Source organism: Sinocyclocheilus grahami, unplaced genomic scaffold, assembly GCF_001515645.1.
Source record: "Sinocyclocheilus grahami isolate Dianchi unplaced genomic scaffold, SAMN03320097.WGS_v1.1 scaffold2651.1, whole genome shotgun sequence".
Lineage (NCBI taxonomy): Eukaryota > Metazoa > Chordata > Actinopteri > Cypriniformes > Cyprinidae > Sinocyclocheilus > Sinocyclocheilus grahami.
The window spans coordinates 29182-43118 of NW_015507830.1; the positions used below are offsets into that span (position 1 = coordinate 29182).

The 13937-nt window shown below is 37.9% G+C and overlaps 1 protein-coding gene across 1 annotated transcript in view; it reads left to right on the top strand.

Annotated features, from left to right (window-relative positions):
* Positions 1–13799, top strand: part of LOC107575453 (calmodulin-regulated spectrin-associated protein 2-like) — a gene marked incomplete at its 3' end in the record, with an annotated part of 33119 nt that extends 19320 nt beyond the window's left edge. Inside the window, exons 4-5 of the mRNA XM_016261828.1 lie at positions 9349–9490; positions 13645–13799. Coding sequence (XP_016117314.1) covers positions 9349–9490; positions 13645–13799 — 297 coding nt within the window. The remainder of the gene's footprint in view (positions 1–9348; positions 9491–13644) is intronic.
* Positions 13800–13937: the final 138 nt, after the last annotated feature.

Consider the following 13937-nt stretch of genomic DNA (forward strand, 5'->3'; position numbering starts at 1 on the left):
GAATATCTTTGTGAAGTTAATCATTCATGTTTTATTTGTCTTGGTGTTTTGTATTATTTTAATTTTATTATGGGCACAAGCACCAAAGGTCAAATTCCATTTATTTCTATAGCGCTTAATACAATACAAATCTTGTCAAAGCAGATTCATAGAGATAAGCGGCAAACAGCAGAATCAATTACAAAACTCAGCTATGGAGACTTTTCAGATTATGCTGTAAAGCAGCCCTAAAAGACAATAGTTTTATTATTTAATTCAAGTCAGTTCAGATAAATAACTTTATGAAGTTAATCAGTAGCTATAAGCAGTTCTACAAAAGGCAGCAATGTCATTATTCAGCTTGAGTCAGTTCACTGTTGAGTCAATTCAATAGCAATGTCGATATTGCAATATGTGATTCAGCTGTAAAGCAGCTCTAGAAAAGGCGGTATTGCTATCATCCAGCTTAATTAATTTCAAGTTTTGTTCTTATCCGATGATATCAGTCACTGCAGTGATATCGATAAATGACTAAAACTTAAGTGTCTGTCAGACCCCAACTAAGCAATCTAGAAGGTGACACCGAGGACCCCAAACTCCATCAGGTAACAGAAATGGAGAAAAAAAACTTTGAATAAACCAGGCTTAGTCTGGGTACCAGTTCTTCTCTGGCATAAATGAATTTAGCGTGAAAAAAAAGAGATTGCTTTAAATGTATGTAGAAAATTTAGACATTCAAGATAACATCAGTTAGGTGAATTATTATTTTAAATAAGCTGCCAAGTATGACAGTCTTTCACTTTTGTTACTAGAAGATATGTTTGCATGAGTTGTGATGAGGAAACATAATCTTTTGATGAATAAATGATTTACCAGGTCCAAAAGGCTATTTGCTTTCATCAGTGTTACCATGGTTGGGCTCCACTGAGAATGTGAAATGTAGGAAGTTAGGAAGTCATTAAATGTTAATTTGACTTTAATATATCCCAGTAATATTGAAAACAGATTTGTGAAATTGTCAGACATAGTTAAATATATTGCTTTCCATTTAAAATGAAGAGACTATTTTATTTGTCTCTTTTAATATACAATATGCTATAAAGAGACAAGTATTTTGGTGTGAATAACTCACTCCTATAACCTGACAACAGCTTGGAAACACCTGCAGCACTAGAATTATTCTGTTTTGTTTTCTACCATGTTGTCTTAAGTAATACAACTATTTGTTCTGTGTAGTATTTTTGCTTCACATTATTATTGTATTATAATTTATATTATATAATCAAAATCTATTTTTCAGCCTAAAATTGTAATGTTCGGCCTTATCGCAAGATGTTACAATTGATAAAATGGGGTCAGATTAGACTATGTGAGAGCATGCCATGGAGTGTTTAAAAAGATGAGACGTACGTCAGTTATAAAGTGAATAAATAAATTGTATTTACAATTTCCACATGGAACTTAAAACAACACAATAAAACTAGAAAACGTTAGGTTACTTGCGTAACCCCGGTTCTCTGAGAACAGAGCGAGGTATCTCACTATGGGAATGCCCCCAGGTGTCATAGACTATGGAAGCACCAATCACACCACCATCCAATGTGAGAGGCGCTGCAAGGAGATCGGCTTACCCTTACAATGAGTGGCCCATGAAACAAATAACTGATCATTCTTCCTGAACGATCATGTCCTGTTTACATAATAGCGTAATGCTCGTACGGGACACAAAGTGTGCAATTTCCTCTCCGAAGAAGAAGAGAAAGGAGGAGGGTAAAAAGCACGCAACTCCAAAGCAGAGCAGTTATAAGCTGAATCACTGACTTTGGGAATGAAAGCTGGGTTTGGCAGCAGCGTAACTTTGCTGTCACCCGAATTAAAACTCAGACATGCTTGATGAACCGACAAGGCATGTAACTCACCCACTCGCTTAGCTGAGGCTCAAGCAAGTAGTAAGACTGTTTTCAAAGATAGGAGCTTAATATGAACACTCTCCAGAGGTTCAAACGGGGCCTGAGTTAAAGCATTCAAGACCATGGACAAATTTCATGATGGGACCAGCTGCTTCATCACTGGTCTCAAACGCTTCACCCCTTTCATAAAACGGCATATAAGAGGGTGCCGACCCACTGAAACTCCTTCGAACCCTACATGGCAAGCGGAAATAGCAGCCAATTAAACTTTAATAGTAGAGAATGCTCTCCCATTGTTCAGTAAACACTGCAAAAAGCAGAGAACATCACTCACCGCGCACTGAAAAGGAATAACTCCTTTACGAGTGCACCAGTCCTCAAACACCTGCCATTTAAGATAATTTGCGTTTGCCTGCGAGGTGAAAAGATCTACAGCAGCCCTGGGAACAGGCCGCAGGGGAACAGTAGGACGGGATGCTCTTTTACGCGGCAGACAGATGTCAAACGCCTCTCCTTCCTTCTTCTGGAGGTCGCACCTCTGTCTCACTGCAGCAACAGCCGGGCCGAACAGCCCACTCGAGTCTACAGGAGCGTCAAAAAAATCAAATTTCTCCCTGTCCCCAATACTCAAAAGATTTAGCCACAGCAACCTCTCGCCTGCAACGGCGACAGCCATGGTATGGCCGCAGCTTTGCACCACACCACGTGAGGTGCATAGATTGAGATCAGTTATGCATATGCTTGCAGTTATGGAATTTCTTTTTTATAAAAGTTCCATTTTCCCAGGGAGGGAGGGGCTGGCCGATGAGAGAGTGGCCCACCTGTTCGGATGCAGGGGGTGAGCCACTGACTGCTCGACCGTGGGAGGGTTAGGCGGGAAGGGAGCCTTTTCCCATCATAGATATCCCCTTTAACTCCTAAATCCCCCAGAGTTACAGGCCAAACTATGCAAAGCTTAGCTGCCGCATGCTTACAAACCTCGACTAGGTCGCAATCCATCACTGTCGACGCTACATTGCCACTTTGCACTCTCACCGGCCTGGACACTTGAGCTGCAGACAGGAAAGCATCATCCTCATCATCATCTGGCTCATCTCAGAGGAGGCAAGCTAACATCTCCTCATCTTCCTCTATATATCCCTCAACCTCGTTTCGCAGCTGCTGGTCGAAAAGCGGTGTAAAGTCTGGGGGCTCCGAATCCATAATATCCCCCCACGAAGGAAGATCCCGCCGGGGAGAGGGTTGAGCCCCTTTTGCCGAAGGAGAGACAGCAGAGAGAACCAGATCATCTTTGGAAGATGCAGCCCCCCAAAGCCGCTTTTCTAGAATCCTGGCCGGCATTACACAACAGTGCGAACAACTTTCCGCATCCGCCAGCGCAGCCTGGGCATGCTTGACACGCATGCATGTGATACACATCGGATGCGAATCCCAGCCCGAGATCATGAATCCACACGCTGCCAGACATGAGCGCGACGGGGCCTCCTTCCCTTTCTCCACAGCGACCTTGGACACCGACATGGTGAGTCAGATATTCTAGTACTTAGCTCGCCTTAACGCGTTAGCTAGAACACACTGCTAATAGCGGCCGAAACTAAGAAGCTCAGTAATGAGCAGAGAATCCACAACAGATTCTTCCTCTTTTGACTGTACTGCATTCGGCAACATCAACCTTGACGGTACGTTTATGAACTGAAAGCGGCGCAGCCTAGGTGCTGAAGGAAAGTCTTCATGGGGAAGAGAACAAGAATGCCGTTTCGGGGGTCACAGCTGTATATATAGGGAGGGGGTGGGCTCCTTGTTACGAGCTGTGATTGGTCCGTCCTTCAGACAGATGTGTTGTAATTGGTGGTTCCATAGTCTATCATGCCTGGGGGCATTCCCATAGTGAGATACCGAGTGATTGTTTGAAAGAGAACCTAGGTTGTTAAAAGCGTCTTTCAGTTCCATACCATAAAACAGTCCTTAAGAATCCTAGCTTGCTGTAACTCCCAATGTGAATGTGAGAAGTGTCCACCGTTGTATATACAAAAGTCCACTAAAGTGATAATCCAAAGTGCTGGAAAGGTAAGTCTACAAAGGTAACTCCACTCTTCCAGTATGCTGGGGATCACCATATGGTCAGTTTGATTTGCAAACAAGCTTGTTGTTTGACATTCCCCTGTTGAAAAAACCAGCATATGCTGGTTTAATTATGTTTTGATGCTGGGATGCTGGTTTAAGCTCATGCTTAAGTTTAAGGTCATGTGCAAGCAAAGGACCAGCATAAACCAGCAAAAAGACCAGCATAAACCAGCAAAGGACCAGCTTAAACCAGCAAAGGACCAGCATAAACCAGCAAAGGACCAGCATAAACCAGCAAAGAACCAGCTTAAACCAGCATCAAAACATACCTAACCAGCATATGCTGGTTTTTTCAACAGGGTCTGCCTCCTTTACACTGTTAACTTCCTATTTCCATATGTGATCAGTCACATGACAGGCAGACCCAGACCACTGATCTATAATAGAGAACTGGATTGCTAATGACGTCATGAAAGTGAAGCTGCCGTGCCGCCATATTGGTATTCCCCACTATTCCCATACATTGCATTGAATTAATAGGAAATCGTCCAAATTTAAAGAGAAAGCATCACCTAACAAGTCAGCGTTTGAAGTATCCCTGTGCATTCTTACGATGCAAAGACTAGGCATGTAAAAGGTTATTTGTTTAATGTCAGGAATTTAAAAAGCTACGTTCATGTACATTACAGTAGCGTACATCAGATGAACATGATAAACATCAGATGGACGAGATCCTCAACATATAAATAGCAAATGACAAAGTGCTCATTCTGAAATATGAATAAAGATTTATGCTTTGTATACATATATACCTTCATTCGCCTTGTACAGTTATTCATTGTTTATGTCATTTTGTTATAATGTTTTTATTTGTACAGTAGGCTAACTGCAAATGTTTCAACAATGATTTCATTAACAGCATTAATTTTGAAGCAGGTAATGATTCAAATGGTGGTTAAATTAATTATTAATTTAACATGTATACATAACATTTTACATGGAAACAGTAATGCTAGTAAAACGCCATATTTGCACAATCTTTGAGAGTCTGAAATAGATGTTGCTCAATCAGGACATTAAAAATATACATATCATAACTTATTCAGAGGAATAACTGACTATATACAGTACGTATTTAAAGACATGAAGCTTTATTTCCAAGATGATGCATGGTAAGCTTTTCATTTCAGTACAACATAAATTAATATAGTGACAGAGGCTTGTATTGTATTGTTTATTATATATTTAAATCAATTTCAGATACTTATACGTTCGTGTTTAATAATTCCTGAATAATTACGCACATAAAGAAATAGGCTATATTTTGTGTTAGAACAGTTACCTGTTTCGGCAAGTGCACAGCAGACACACCCACCATAATGATTTAAATATATGGCTTATCCTGCCCAAAAAGACCATAAACATTACAGATAACATCTGAAGTAAAATTGAATTTACATAAACATGACATAAAAACTAATCCCGTGTGACTGATTCGCTTCAAATCGGGTGATTTTAGGTCAGCTGTTTAGCTGTGAGTCAATGCTACTCTCTGCCGGTAGGGAATAGTAAGATGGCGGCTCAACACTTCTGGTGGCTTCATTGCCTGTCAGCAGTTTAGAACGCAATGAGCAATCCAGTCATTTATATAGATCAGTGACCCAGACTCATTTAAAAACATACACACATTAAAACAGATAAGAGGAGACCAGCATAAACCAGCAAAGAACCAGCTTAAACCAGCATCAAAACATACCTAACCAGCATATGCTGGTTTTTTCAACAGGGTCTGCCTCCTTTACACTGTTAACTTCCTATTTCCATATGTGATCAGTCACATGACAGGCAGACCCAGACCACTGATCTATAATAGAGAACTGGATTGCTAATGACGTCATGAAAGTGAAGCTGCCGTGCCGCCATATTGGTATTCCCCACTATTCCCATACATTGCATTGAATTAATAGGAAATCGTCCAAATTTAAAGAGAAAGCATCACCTAACAAGTCAGCGTTTGAAGTATCCCTGTGCATTCTTACGATGCAAAGACTAGGCATGTAAAAGGTTATTTGTTTAATGTCAGGAATTTAAAAAGCTACGTTCATGTACATTACAGTAGCGTACATCAGATGAACATGATAAACATCAGATGGACGAGATCCTCAACATATAAATAGCAAATGACAAAGTGCTCATTCTGAAATATGAATAAAGATTTATGCTTTGTATACATATATACCTTCATTCGCCTTGTACAGTTATTCATTGTTTATGTCATTTTGTTATAATGTTTTTATTTGTACAGTAGGCTAACTGCAAATGTTTCAACAATGATTTCATTAACAGCATTAATTTTGAAGCAGGTAATGATTCAAATGGTGGTTAAATTAATTATTAATTTAACATGTATACATAACATTTTACATGGAAACAGTAATGCTAGTAAAACGCCATATTTGCACAATCTTTGAGAGTCTGAAATAGATGTTGCTCAATCAGGACATTAAAAATATACATATCATAACTTATTCAGAGGAATAACTGACTATATACAGTACGTATTTAAAGACATGAAGCTTTATTTCCAAGATGATGCATGGTAAGCTTTTCATTTCAGTACAACATAAATTAATATAGTGACAGAGGCTTGTATTGTATTGTTTATTATATATTTAAATCAATTTCAGATACTTATACGTTCGTGTTTAATAATTCCTGAATAATTACGCACATAAAGAAATAGGCTATATTTTGTGTTAGAACAGTTACCTGTTTCGGCAAGTGCACAGCAGACACACCCACCATAATGATTTAAATATATGGCTTATCCTGCCCAAAAAGACCATAAACATTACAGATAACATCTGAAGTAAAATTGAATTTACATAAACATGACATAAAAACTAATCCCGTGTGACTGATTCGCTTCAAATCGGGTGATTTTAGGTCAGCTGTTTAGCTGTGAGTCAATGCTACTCTCTGCCGGTAGGGAATAGTAAGATGGCGGCTCAACACTTCTGGTGGCTTCATTGCCTGTCAGCAGTTTAGAACGCAATGAGCAATCCAGTCATTTATATAGATCAGTGACCCAGACTCATTTAAAAACATACACACATTAAAACAGATAAGAGGAATAAAATGATTAAGACAACATGTAAACCTATTAAAACTCAAATATACATAAAATCATTATGATATATTGAGCAGGTTAAAACGTGTCCTGTGTGACAGTGTCACAAAATAACATGCAAAGATATCACATGACTGTATAGCGTCCACATATCTTTTGATCACATAAAAAAAACGACACTTTTTATTTTACTTCTCTTTCAGTGTAACAGTAAGAAGGAGTGATTTCCTTTGGAAGTCATTTGTCCCTTTTGACACCAGTGTGTCGCTGTGACCTGTTTCATCAAACCATTGCTGCATCCCAATGTGCCTACTTATACTATGTCCTTAATGTATGTACTCTTTTGATGAAGAAAAAGTTCACACTTTTGAGTGTGTAGTAGAAGAGTAGGCAAGCATTGGGACATAGTATCATGTCACACAACTGCGTCTTTAACTGATCGCTCTGTCGCATAGTTACACGCACCCTGTCACTGTAAACTGGTCCGTCAATTATCTTGTCACAGTTAAGCCATCAGAGTGTGCACGGATCCACATTTCAAAAGTCGACCTGAAATAGTAGACCATCCGGGGACTTTTGGCATACTCTTTTCAACATATTATGCTTGGGACACACTTATTTTAATCTCACATACTATTTAGGATGGATGAACATTGTAAAGCAGGGCAAAACTATTACTGAAGATTCAAATGGCCTTTGGTGTAAAAACCACATTAGACAAATTTCAGTTGAATCATCCATGTGGGCTATTGGTGCTTGGACCCCGATGATTGCTGTTTGTGACTATTATTATTATTATTATTATAATAATGCTTGAAGTCTGTAGAACTGTATAGTGAAAAGTCTCTCAAGCTCTACAGCAATACTCACTATTTGAAATGTATCTTGAAGTTTCAATACTGTCAACATGTTCCACATTTTACAAATTAAATTAAATAGTTTATCAGGTGGACCCTAACAAAATGTACAGTGAAGTGAGGCTGTGTCTTTGCAAGGTTTTTATTAATTCAAATGAGATTCAAAGCAGCCTGTACTGATTCAAAATGTGTACTTGTTCAAACTAAAACAGGTAAAGCTTGTCAAGAAAGACTGACATGTTACTCCATTTTATTGTGCACATTTCACTGTTTAATTAGTCACGTTGGGCATACACCATAACATACTCACCTGTCTGTGGAATGAAGTTCTTCAGGAATGACTAGAAGATTTCTTTGTGGTTGATCTAGTTTGTCTATTATTTTATTTTACTTCAAAGTCTCACAGAAGGCAATTGAAGCAACACAAAACTCATTTTATTTGTTAGTTATAAGCAGGTAATGTAAAAATAATAATACTAATAATAATGATAATAAAAAATCCAACAAAACATGCTTTAAAATAGGCACCATGTAAAGTGTTCTACTCCTTTATCTTTTTATGTTGCACTTTTATCTCTGACTCACTGGATGTCTTTTTTCTTTGTTGCCTATACACTAATAAACCTTCTCAAGCTTCTCCCATTTTACTGTAGTCTTCTTTGGTGTCATTTTACTTGTAGTTTTCTCTCTTCCTCTTTCTCTTTCTCTCTTCCAATCTTATACCACCTATTTGTTCATATTCTGCATAATTATTTTAACTTATTTTCTAAATTATAAAGTAAGTCTTGCAGGTACTTTCTAAGCAGACAGCATTCAAGTATGTTTATATAATTTCTATTTTGTCAAGTAATATTTTGTCCTGTTAAGCATTTGCAAATAGCATTTTACAGTGATAGATAGATTTTCTCATTGCTCTTTAGTGTTCCTCATGGACCAAAAAAATTAATCAATTAAAAGCCTCCTAATGGGTGTTTCCAGTTAGGCAAATAAATTCCAGTTACACAATGATGCAATTCTACTTCATTGATCAGTCCCATCCATTGGCTTGCTCTTGTCATTTAATGCTCAGTAACTGTGACCCCACCTCAAACACTGGAACATCAAACACAAAACTTAAAATCATAGGTCATATACTGTTATTGGCAGCATAGGTGAGTAAAATGGGGCATCATGTCTGCACACAGTTCTTATACGTACATCCCTATTCTCGATGATTTCACTGGATTATGCCTACAATTCATTTTGACATTATAGAATACATTTATTAATTGAAAATTAATTTCGTTTTACACTAGCATGCAGCTTTCCCATGCCCCATTCCCAACTCTTATATATGTGTTTCACAAATGTTTTATTAAACCACATATTTTGTGGTTTCGTGTTGTATGTTTGTGTGTGTAATCCACAGGGGCGGTACAGGAGAGAGGACTCTAAAGCACGTCTGACTCTTTGTCTCTCCCTGGTGGACAATCTCCTGAAGGACAACACGGACGGCTGTGCACTGGCTGCACTGCTGCACTTCTACTGTCCTGATGCTGTGCCACTGGAAGGTACTGCTGCAGGAAACTTTTCTTTGTGATATGAGAAATATAGATCTTTTTGTCCAAGTTTCAATCTATTCACACTATTTTGTGAATACTTTGCTTACCATATGTTTAGATTAGATAATTTATATATGATGATGACAGGTCAGGAAAGGGCATTGACACATTGAGTGGTTCTGTGACCATGAGCAATTGGCTTTATTGTAGACATTCACTTCAATTTAAAGGTATAATTAGGGGTGTGGGGTATATATCATCTACAATAATATCGTAATTGTTGTTTAATCTGTGTATCACAAAAAACAAATAAAAACACACCCAGAAAGTGCACGCATAGACTATGAGATAGGTTAGACTACTGCGTGAGCAAATTTAGAGTTCACACTTGTGTGTTATTTAGTCTATTAAAATCCATTTAGAATTCCCCCAAAATTCAAGATAAGGGGGCTAAAATGCCCCCGTATGACTTTTATATGTATATCATCTGATAATTTCACATGAAAAGTGCCGTTTTTATTCTCCAAATATCAGCATGATTGCAAATGTGATATTGATTTTATAAAAAATCAGTCCAATAAATAAGTTAATATTAATTGACTTACATTTTAAACAAAAGTTCCTGTTTTTGCTCTATTTCATCAACGAAAATAGTTTCAAATAAAGCCACAGCAGAACTATTTTGCATCTCTGAGCAACACACAACAATGTTTAGTTACCAAATCAATCAGCCGTTTGAACAAATCAGTTGAATTATTGACTCAATGACTCACTCATGTAGTTATTTGCCACCACCTACTGGTGATTTTAGGTTTAAATTGAACGTATATTTAAATTTTTTCCTCAAAATCAAAATATCAGTATTCAACGTTTTTTTTAAAGGGATCATAGGACGCTACATGCACATTTACAAGTTGTTTGAACTGAAATGTGTGTTGGCAGTGTGTGTACACAACCACCCTATAATGATACAAATCCACCCAGTGTTTTTTTTTATCTGGTTAAATGTTTTCCCCTTTCTCAAATCGAGCCGATCTCAGATGCCTGTCTGTGTGACGTCACACATTGATTGACAGTAGCGTTTCAGCACAGACTGGACTGGTGTCTTACCTCAGACCTGCCCTGAGTGAGCTGTCATCAGTCCCATTGTTTCACCGCCGGAGCAGATGTAGACAAGAATGACTCCTAAGCGATTGAGGTGTTCTGTTGTTGGATGTAATAATGAACATAGCAGTCGTCATTTTCTCCCGACATCTGAGCCGCTGGACTGCAGTGGATTACATCATTTCTAAAGGGAATGCACCCCCGATCTACCTAAGTGCGTCTATGTTCACGCGAATCATTCATGATCTAGCCTCATCTACAGAAGAAGTGAGCATAATGTTTTGTAATGAATCTTTGCAAATCGCCTTTCCTAATAATGTGCTAATTAGCAAGTTTCACGATGAATGCGGATAAAGTAAACAGTCTCTCTGAGAGCAGCTCGGAAGAGAGGGGCGGGGTCAGCAGAGCTCATTAACATTTAAAGGAAAATGCTACAAAAACGGCTTGATCTGAAAAGAGCTGTTTTTGACAGGGTAAAAAAGGTGTTTTTTACACTACCATTGAGAAATTTTAACCAAACTATGATACAGACTTTTCATTAAGACCCTAAAGAATCATATCAACTTGTGGAAAATGGGCATCCTATGACCCCTTTAAACATCAAAACATTATTTATGCATTTGTAACTGCATTCATGTCCTGCATTAAACAGTCTGTGTAAATACATCTAAATGCAACTTGCAGATTCTGTGCCACCTCTGCATTGCAAAGAAAAATATTGTTGATACTGATTTGATTTGAACGGTAACAGCCCTATAGTGTCTTACTGTTTGAATTTATTGATTACATTTAAGAATCTGATACAAAAAATGATGCATACATTTAATTAGGTTATACCTTATAAAGGTAAAATGCCCATAAAGGTAAAAATAAATGTAAACTTAAAGGGTTAGTTCACCCACCGTTAATATTCGGAACACAAATTAAGATATTTTTGATGGAATCTGAGAGCTGTCTGACCCTGCATAGACAGTAATACAACTGAAATGTTCCCAAGTCCAGAAACGTAGCAAGGAGATCTGTAAAATAATCCATGTGACATCAGGGGTTCAACCGTAATATTATGAAGCTTGAGAATAATTTTGGTGCGCAAAAGAAAAAAAATAACGACTTTATTCAACAATTCGTCTCCTCCACATCACCCTGTAGCGACATTTTGGAGAGTATCCGCTGGACGTAAACAGTGTATGCTGTTCTGTGTCATCTGTGTCACGCCGGATCTGTTTCCTACATTGTTGTGATTTTATCTGACCGAAAACAGTATATCCGTGTGACGCAAGTGACACAGAACAGCATACACTGTTTACGTCCAGCGGATACTCTCCAAAATGGCACCAGGGTGACGCAGAGGAGACTAATAGGAGGCTTCGTAAAATTACGGTTGAACCCCTGATGTCACATGGATTATTTTACAGATCTCCTTGCTACGGTTCTGGACTTGGGAACATTTCAGTTGTATTGCTGTCTATGCAGGGTCAGACAGCTCTCAGATTCCATCAAAAATATCTTAATTTTTGTTTCTGAAGATGAACGAAGGTATTATGGGTTTGAAACGACATGAGGGTGAGTAATTAATGACAGAATTTAAATTTTTGGGTGAACTAACCCTTTAAAAGTTCATTTCTGTTACTCCTGCAAACTACTCACCGCACAGAATATGAAGAATATCAAAAGTTAATTATCGACAAAATTCGAGAAAATATCAAGATATCATTTTTTGTCATTATCGCACAACCCTATATATAATCCACCCAAAAGTTTGTTATTATTTATCCACCTTTATTTTAAGCATATTACTTTTTTTTCTCCATGGAACACAAAAGAAGACATTCTGAAGAATATTAATGCTGCTTTTTTTTTCTTACATACAATAAAACCATACAGTGACCAGGGGCAGTCGGTTTTAAAAAACGGACAAAAATGTAGTCTATATGACTAATTCTCTGAATTCCAGGCCTTCTGAATCCATACAACAGCTTTGTGTGAGGAACAGACATAAGTTTAAGTGGCATTAAATGTTATTTTGCATTTTCTATCTATTAATTAGATAGAGGTTTTAAAATAGATTATTTTATATGAAATTGCACAATTTTATTTTATTTATTGAGGGGAGAAGTAAATTATGGAGGATGGCAGAATTGAGAAACACCATGAGTTGGACTTAAATTTGTTTCACCTGCATGATCACTAAGGCTTGATCACTAAGGCTTGTTGTGTAATAACACTTGCTAGACCTTATTGACATTAAACTGCACTGTTAGTAGTGACATTTCTAATCTTGTACTAAGTATGATAGTGTAATTCTTGTGTATTCTTGTGTGACTAGACTTAAACTTTGTCTGGGTAACTGACCTACAAAACTGCAATATACTTTAGTCAGAAAAAGTGTATTCTTACTGTTTTACTGAGAGGTGTAGCTGAGATACTGTAGCACAACCCTCCAACAGAGGCCTGTGCAGATAAACATTCACCAAAATACTCAAGCCTCTCATCTGGCCCCATAGATAACATGCATATGTGCACAAACAGCATCAGGAAAACTACATTATCCACTTAACTCTCTCTGAAGTCCCTTGTGCCACAAACATAACAACATTCTGATTTTTAGAGTCATCTAAAGGAAACAAAGTCTCTGCCTCGTTTTAAATTTGATTTGTGAAATAATAGCAAGGTTTCTTTCACTTTAAACTTGGTTTTAAAGACAATTATTTGTTCTACTAAAGCCACTTGATGACACTACAAATGTCTTTGTCACTTTTGATCAATTTAATACATCCTTGTTATATAAAAGTCATAATTTCATAAGAATAAGGGTGGCGGAAGAAATGAGCGAAAGGAACAGACAGAGCGAGTAGGAGTGCGTGAATGGAAGTTTGAGCGAGAACAGTGGAGCAGTTATTCAAACATAAACACATCCTCCACCCCGTGATTCTGAGGATTCTGCTCATTACATCACACATCCTAGTCCCGCCCTCACAGACTTTATGAAACTCCATTAGCTTCTACTTCAGTTGTGTCTCCGCCCCCTCAGTTATGTGGTTTGTTCCCTCCCCATCCAGATATCTGTGTCAAAGAAACGATGTCATTGGCTGACAGTCTGTACAATCTCCAGCTGATCCAGGAGTTCTGCAGAGAAAACCTCAACAACTGCTGTCACTTCACCCTGGAGGACATGCTGTACGCCTCCAGCACCATCAAGGTAAACCTGACGTCAGTACAGTTTACTTCTCTTTACTACATTTATATTTATGCATTTAACAGACGCTTTTATCCCAAATTTCTTACAAAAGAGGAACAAAAGCAATTTGATGAGGAGCCAACAATATTTGTGATATACAATGCCAGGTTTATT